The sequence below is a fragment of the Athene cunicularia genome (assembly GCF_003259725.1).
Source record: "Athene cunicularia isolate RWA chromosome 25 unlocalized genomic scaffold, athCun1 chr25_part1, whole genome shotgun sequence".
In the NCBI taxonomy this organism is placed as follows: domain Eukaryota; kingdom Metazoa; phylum Chordata; class Aves; order Strigiformes; family Strigidae; genus Athene; species Athene cunicularia.
Window position 1 is genome coordinate 1,605,692 of NW_020799134.1, and position 7,946 is coordinate 1,613,637.

The 7,946-nt window shown below is 50.6% G+C and overlaps 2 protein-coding genes across 4 annotated transcripts in view; both read right to left on the reverse strand.

The window, feature by feature from the left end:
• The window catches only part of ARNT (aryl hydrocarbon receptor nuclear translocator), a 13,567-nt gene extending 12,809 nt beyond the window's left edge, over window positions 1–758 (reverse strand). For all 3 annotated transcript variants that reach the window (XM_026864009.1, XM_026864011.1, XM_026864010.1), the window contains exon 1: window positions 649–758. In XM_026864009.1, coding sequence (XP_026719810.1) covers window positions 649–758 — 110 coding nt within the window. The remainder of the gene's footprint in view (window positions 1–648) is intronic.
• A 278-nt stretch (window positions 759–1,036) lies between these two features.
• LOC113488655 overlaps window positions 1,037–7,946 on the reverse strand; it is a 9,129-nt gene continuing 2,219 nt past the window's right edge. The window contains exons 3-4 of the mRNA XM_026863935.1: window positions 6,105–6,240; window positions 1,037–1,111 (exon numbers count right to left, since the gene is read on the reverse strand). Coding sequence (XP_026719736.1) covers window positions 1,037–1,111; window positions 6,105–6,240 — 211 coding nt within the window. The remainder of the gene's footprint in view (window positions 1,112–6,104; window positions 6,241–7,946) is intronic.

Sequence of the window (7,946 nt, forward strand, 5' to 3'; positions counted from 1 at the left end):
GGGGGGGGGGGGGGGGGGGGGGGGGGGGGGGGGGGGGGGGGGGGGGGGGGGGGGGGGGGGGGGGGGGGGGGGGGGGGGGGGGCAGGGAGAGATTTCAATTAGCTTGAAAATTAAAGAGGGAATTTCTTGTGCCAGGAATTTAAGAGCAGCCACTCAATAATACCCTTTTAATTTGCAAAAGCATTTTTAGCAAACAAAAAGCCTACCACAAGCACACTGTGGCTTCCCCCCCTCCTCTCCCAGTTGCGAAGGTCTGAGCGAGCCCCAGCAGTCACGCTCTCTGTTCCTCCACCTCTCTCGCAGCGATGGCTCGTCTCGCTGCCCCAGCGCCTCCTGGTTCCCTCCCAACCCTCAGGGAGCACCCTTCTTCTCCTGCGAGGTGCAGCTCAGCTTTTCAATCCCCTCTTTTCGTGCGGAACACAGAACCTGGCTTTAAGGCATACGCCCGGCCCAAAGCGCAGCGCCACGAGGTAAAGGGGCTGGACGCGGCGCACCCGAGGGAACCCGGAAACCTCTCTGCTTAGAAGGTGACAAGTTTCCTCATCACGAGGCTGGCTGCTCTTTCCAGAGAACAAATGCTTCCTCAAAAACACACCTCGCGCACCCCGCCCCGTCCCCAGAAAAAGCGAGATCAGAGCACACACTCACCCGGGACGCCTCTTGCTGCCTCTCTGAACGATGGCTCCTCCAGCCTGTGCCCCCGGCCCAGGGTTCCCCGAGCTGACGGCTGCACCCAGCGAGGAAACATCTGATGCCATTTCTAAACAGGAGAGTGGAAAAACAAAAAAAAACAACAAAACAAACCCACAAAATAAAGCAGCATTACGTCAAAGCCCCCCCCTCTAGTTCAGAGGGTGGGGTATTCTCCGCACATAGCTCCCATTGAAAGCGAGTGCGTTTCAGCATCTGGGGATGGATTCTGTGCAATGTGTGCTTCTGGGCCTTTCATCTGCCTCGCCAGAGCCTGCGCTGAGGGTCCCTTTTCCAGCTTGGAGCACATGTGGTTTTCATAAGCTCCAAAGCTTAGATCACTGAACTAAAAGATGTGGTCTCCTTTTTCGACAGAGGAGGAGCCCGGTGGGTGGGGGCTGAACCCCTTCTCACATGCCAGCTGCGAAGGGGAGGGGAGAGTCGTGAGTTCACCCAATAACATTAACGCTGCCTCTTGGAGGGGGTTTATTTCCCAACCTAAGAGACAAAGAATTGACCAAGAGGCTCATAAAGCACCTTGAAAACCAGGATCTTTCAGCCACTCGTTCCCATCCCTCAGCGGTACCGACCTGTGGGCACCACAGGCACGACCGCCAGTCTCTGCCTTCGTTCCCCCACAACTGGCCACGCAGCCAGAGAGAAAAAAACCGCCGCGTTGGGGAAAAAACTGATCCCGCGTCATCCAACGCGATGGCTCAGAGCTGAACCCCTCGTGTTTTACACGTTAAAAAAGTCGCACAAGCGGTAGGAAATCTACTCAATGCTTTCCATGAGGTGAAGCAGGCAGGCGACGCTCTGAAGAACTGGTGGGACCAGGCCGCACACAGCGCTGCTTCGGCGAGAGGTTCCACGTAGATAACGACACGTGAGAAAATAAAAAGCCCGCTCCGAGACGCGAAGATAAGCCCTTGGTGGTGTGCGGGAAAGAAAGAAGAATCCAAGCGGAGAACTCGAAGGCGCTGCCCTCGCGAGCCGGCTGGCAGGCCCGAGCCTGTTACCCCTTACGGGGCTTTTTCCACGAGGAAAGCGAAGAGCCTCGGCTCTCCCCGCAGCCACACACGCGCAGAACCACTCGCAGAACTCCCCCCCCGGACCCCTTCAGGCACTGAGACACCCCCTTCTCCTCCCTGGCAGCTCCCACCGACATGAGCTGGGATTTCTCGGCGGTCGCTTGCAGATGCCCGGTGCCGGCTGCTCCGAGCAGACCCGACAGGCTCTGCCCTTCAGCGCTCGCCCAGCACGGCTTAAACCGAGCCCACGGCCTAACACCGCCACGAGAGGCGCCTCCGACCTTCCCCTGCGTTAGCACAGACGGATCTGCACCAGAACCGGGGTTTCTGAACAAGTTCTAAGGGATTTTGTCATGTTTGTGAAATAAGTCGGCTCCGTACTCATTTTACGGGTTGCAGTTTTTTAAGTTTGCTGACAACAACTGCCCGACTGCGACCAACAGTCACGCCCGACAGAATTTCCACTGCAGCCTTTGCAAACTGAGCTGCGCGGAGTTGCCTTGGAGGTAGACAAACCGCTTCTGTGTTATCAAAGTGGAGGGGACCAAAAAAAAAAACCCAACCAAAAACCCCAACACACGCAAAATAGCCTATTGCTGGTGTTCCCAAGCCACAGCGAAGGGCTACACCGACACCGAGAGCTGCGTGTGCATGAAACGCTGCCAGAATCGGTGGGACAAAGCAACGAATTGAAGTCAGGTTTAACAAACACGGCAACAAATCGAGGCTTGAGCTGCGAGGCTGTCACATCTCAGCTTAGCCAAGACCACGAGGACATCGCTCGACCAGTAAAGCCGAGCTACGCCACAGCAAGCTTCTGTGCAACAGTCCTGGCTTTCACTTCTCACCTCATCCAAGATAAAACGCAGCCTCGTGTATTCCCAACGCCAGGAAAGGAAATTTTTCACCCTAATTTTCAACATCAGAGACACATCTGGGTTTAACAAATCTTTTTACACTTCCTGAAGTCAGATTTCGAGCCAGGAGCAGTTTAATCTAAGCAGTACTTCCAGAGCTGGACAGTGCTCCGCTTGCAGCTAAAAGCGGAGCCCAACCACCTCTGCGGTGAGGCTGGAGCACGGGGGCAGCTCCAGCTCTCAGAAAACACGCTCCAAAACTTCTGGTATTTCTTAAAAAAATAAAATAAAATTTAAAATCACAACTTCTACCACAGTAATTTTGCTAGCCTTTACTGATGGATTTGTTTTCCTCCGAGCAGCTGGCACTGCTGAAAAAGTTTCTTCCTTGCCAGCCCATAGTATTTCCCAGGGGTGACTAAAATACGGACTAAGCATCCAGCTCAATGCTTGGCAGCTGAAGGGGCCAACAACAACAGTCCCAAACAACAGCGGGAGCGAGCACACCCCATTTCAACACTAACTACAGCAACAAAACACCAGCACTTCTCTGAAGTTTTTTTAAAAAAAACAAAAACAAAAACAAAACACAAAAACCAAACCCCAATAACCAACTGAGAACAAAGAATCGGGAATGGAAACAAAAATTTTTTTAAAAGACGGCAGCTTATTTGAGGTTAGTGGTTTTCGACACGTGAATACGCGAAGGTCTGCGCTGGGAAATCGGTGCCTGTGTGATAGAGTCAAGCCAGCTGATGTGATGTACTTAAAATAAACGGAGCTTGGCCTTCCTCGCGCTCCATCCTCCACGCCGGGACCACGGGCCTCCCCGCTCCCCTCGATCGCGGCGACACCCCGGCCCCCTCCCTCCTTCCCAAGTGAAGTCCCAAGGCGCAGCAAGGGCCGACACCGAAGGGCTTTGCTCAGCACAACACGGCCCTAAGCAGAAGCAAACCAGGTCAGAGGGTTTCTTCCTATCCCCGAGGAGCCTCTGCCTGCTCAACAGACGTATTTCAACGCCGCGGTGTGAACAGAAATAAAGTTTCTGGAGCGCAACAGAGAATCATTTTAAGGAGAGCGGAATTTCCGCTTTCAGGCGGGGGAAGGAAGCGACACTGTGCTGTTCCTCCGCAAATCGACTTGTAAAGTCTCTGTTTGTTTTTAAAGGCCTTTGCTCTTTCCAAGGAGCCGGCCGCGTGGACCAGGACCTCACCGCTTTACCCTGTGCTCCGGCTCCCTACTTGGAAACGTTTCCCTCTCATGGCACAACACGTGGAAGAAAATAAAAGTGTCTCGAGATTGGGTAAATTGGTAATATTTTGTTCCGCGTACCGGGGGAGAGCGTCAAAACGGTTACGTGCTCTTTCACAGGATCCCCCTGGCCTCTGCCACATCCTCACCCCAAAAATAGGGAGAGCACTGGGGGAGGTGAATGGGGCGGGAAGTTTTTTCCCCCCCTTTCAGAATTCCTGGGATGCTCACACAGATGCAAAGCTTTCCTTTCAAAACCCCCATTTTTTCCCCCCCATTCAAACCCAGAGGTCAGCATGGAACTGGGGGAACCCAACGGGGGGGTGGCGAGAGCGTCTCCGGCACACACATACTCGGTAAATCCCCTGGCCCAGACCCCCCCCTTGGAAAAGCTGCCACTCCACAGCAAGCCCTCCACAGCTGCCCCTGGAAGCCACCGGCTCCAAGCCCAACAGGCGAGATGGGAGTAGCCAGAGGCAACCCGAGCCGAGTCAACCGGTTCTAAGAAATCCTGGGACGCGATCGCCGACCAAACGCCCATTTCACAACTTGGAAGTCCCCAGAAACGGGGACCAGCAAAGCGGCGACTAGTGGTTCCCAGGTATCAGATGCTTAGGTCTGACTCGACACATCCAGAGCTGCGAGAACGACATTTTTCAACTACCCCAAAGTGACGAAAGAGGCACCGAACATATTCCTTTGAACCCATCGATGGTTAAGAGCAACAGGACAAACGTTCGCTTTCGTTTTGAAAGCGGCTGCTTCAAAAACCAAACGTGCCCCCAAAAGTCCCAGTCGACCTTTCTGAGAGGGCAGGGTGGGTCTCGGAGAGACACTGCTGCCACAAGCAACATCCGTGTCAGGTCTGTTCCAGCCCTTTCCAGCATCAGTCCCTGCTGACCTTTAACATGTGTTGAACCTAATTAAGGCCGGAAGAGATAAGCAGAGGCAGCAGCAGAGAAATTACGGATCCTCATTTGTAACCGAACGTAAATCTGCCAGCACAACCACAGCTCAGGCGGCAGTTTGGCCCCGGACACAACAGGCTGGAAGATGGGACTGTCATCGAGAGCCAGGCTTCCAGCCCAGCTCTCCTGGGAAGGGCTCTGTTGCAAGTGCTGGCATCTCAACAGTGAAAAAAGCTTTTCAGAAATAAAGTGACAGAAAATATTCCAGACTGTGATTTACGAGACGGGCCTGCCGCAGCTCTTAAATGCATTTTTATTGTACCCCTCGGCCTGCTCCAGCCAGGCACGGCGGTTGCTGCTGGGGAGCGTTTCAGCACACGGTGGTTGTTTCACCAGGCAGCACGTTTTAGAGCAGCAAGATTCAGTTTAAACTTAAACCATTAGCGAGCTCCCCCCCCCCCCAAGGCAGTTTAGAGCAGGTCTGTGAGCAGATAACAGCTGCTAAGATAAGGCAGCGCAGTACTTTAACCAATATTTGCATTTCTCTCCCAACTGTAAGGCTTCGTATTTACAAGGTGTCTCGATCGCTGTGTCACAGGTACGTTAAAGAGATTTATTTTTTAAGTAGATGGGGTTTTTTTTTTTTTAGGTTGTTTGAACTTCCCCTGCAAGGCCAGCTCAGCGCTTTCATTCCCTTGGGAACCTTCTCCAAGAAGCATTACAGAAATTAAGTAAAAAAACCAAAACAAAACACCCATAGAAAAGAACGTATCTTCCATTTTCAAGCCTTTGAAACCATGTATTCATAAAAGAAAATGTGTGAAGCGAGGCTGATCAATTATATTCATCAAGCCAGAAGGAAAAGTGTCCTAATAATCCAAGTTAATACTAAAACTAAGTATGGCGAGCCACTTTTTTTTTTAACCTCTCCTCCTATTTCCTCCCAGTTAGGGGATGCTGTTCGCTTTTCACTCCTAACCAGGAGATTTGAACACATAAAACTTACTTGAATTGGCAAAACTGAAAGCTTTCGATCTAGCATTCTTCACAATTCAAGTCTTTTTTTCAGTTAAATATGACCAGGGAACTGCGCTGTGGCTCACCTCACCCTCAGAATGAGGAGGGAGCAGAAGGGTTTTGCAGATTTATTTTTCCAGTGTTTTCGCAGATTTATTTTTCCAGTGTTTTCGCAGATTTATTTTTCAAGCAGTTTATCTGAAAACAGAAAAGTGCTTTATCCACCTCTCACAGGTTTCTGAGGTGACCTGCTTTGCCCGTGGAGCATTTTGAGGAAGGACAGCAGGCCCAGGATGGCACAACCCTGAACACAAGCCGTGGTTTGAACACTTTAAAAAGTGCCAACTTACTTTTCCAGTAAGCTTGAACACACAAATAAGCTCCAACTTATTTTCGTGGTCAGTTTGCCCATCTTCGGCCTCGGCCTGCCGAAGCTGGGAGGACGTTCCGCATACCTGGGGGCATTCTCCAGTATTCAGTGGAGGCCTGCAGTCCAACATCAAAGGAAAGGGGATCCAGCTTCTAAAGAAGAGTTTTCACAAGTCATTTGTTTTACTAATAATCTCTATGTATATAATGCTTGTGCAGACTGTAAGTATTTTCCCCCCCTTCTGTTTAAAAGGGCCAAGCTAATGCTGGTCAGCCCGTCTGCTCATAGTTATAAATATTAAACACAGATGTTGAAAGTTCTTTCTCTTTTCCTTGTGAATTTGTTTAAAACTTTCCTATTATGCACAACATCATGCAACTCCGATGAACGCTTTGCAATACACTAACAGTACGAATATCTTCCTTTCTTGTTCACTGGATTCTTACAGAGCTGGCTCGTAATGTCCATTTTCCATTCCCACCCCAAGCAACAGCATTTTTTTTTTTTCTTTACATTTAGCTACACGTCCTTCGTTTGCCAAACTGAAAAACCTTGGTCTAGCACTACGCTGGCAGGAGAAGAAGTGAACTTCCTGATCAAGCCCACAGCACCACCAGTACACACGACTAAAATTTTACTACTTGGAACAATTTCACTGTTTCACGGGATGTTGCTGTGAGCCAAAAGCATATTTTGCCGCGGGACAGGATCACAACTTTGACAGTTTCCATTTCAGACATATTTTTGCTAAGCTGAATCAATAATATTTTTCTAGCACACCACGTCTAACTTGTGATTGCTGAAGAATTTCAGATCATTATGTGAAACCACAACCACGTATTCGCAGGCACCAGTTCTGCACCCTCACCCCAGAATCACCACAGACAAACGACCCGACGTGTCTTCTCAATATTTAAAGCCACAAGAGCTTCCTATATCGTTAGAATGAAAAAAAAAAAAATCCTTTAGAAGTTACATTGAATAGTCCTCCATAAACCTGAACATGTCACACGACCCAAGACCTCAAGCCACAAGCGAGTCAGAAACCACAAGCCAAAAAAAACCCAAAAACCCCAACCCCAAAAAAACACAGCTCAAATTCTGATCTCAGTCACCACGTTTTAGACCCATTACAACTTCACAGACACTGGATTACTGCAGATACATACTAATTTCAGAGCAATTGAGACAGAAATCCGAGAAACCCCCAAAGATTCGATGGTATTCGTTAAGCATCAATATCACCAACTCCCAGCTTCCTCCAAACAGGGAGTCACCCCTCGGTTATCAACCTGAGAGCAAAAGTTGAGAGATGATTCTGCTCCCTGCTGACGGGCGCTCACACCCCTGGTTATGCACCAGCTTTTCAGCTCGGCAATTTACAAAGAGCTGGAGAAGAGATTTGTTAAAAATCCTTTTTGAAACAGCACATCAGGTTTTGTCTGTTACCAATTAAGAAAGCCTCAATTAAACATATTGGGGGAAAAAAAAAAAAAAAAGGGTCTACAAAGGCCATAAACCGTTAAGGACAATAACCACAGGCGAGCCCCAGGAGCGCTCGCTCCCTGCCAGGAGGGGGATGATGGAAACCAGCCCCCGGCCCCAGGGACCCCCAGCAGGAGTGTGCAGGGCCCGAGACGGGCACCGACGCCTTCCTCCCCAACAGAGCAAGCCCCCGCGGCGTCCCTCTGCCCTCCAGCTCCCTTCCCTCCGAACCAGGCTGCCGCTCCAGCGAGTGCCTCCTTGAAAAAAGTTGCTGCCGCCCGACAAGCAGGCGGCTCCCTCAGCTCCCTCCTCTCACGGGTGTCCCCCACCCTCCCAC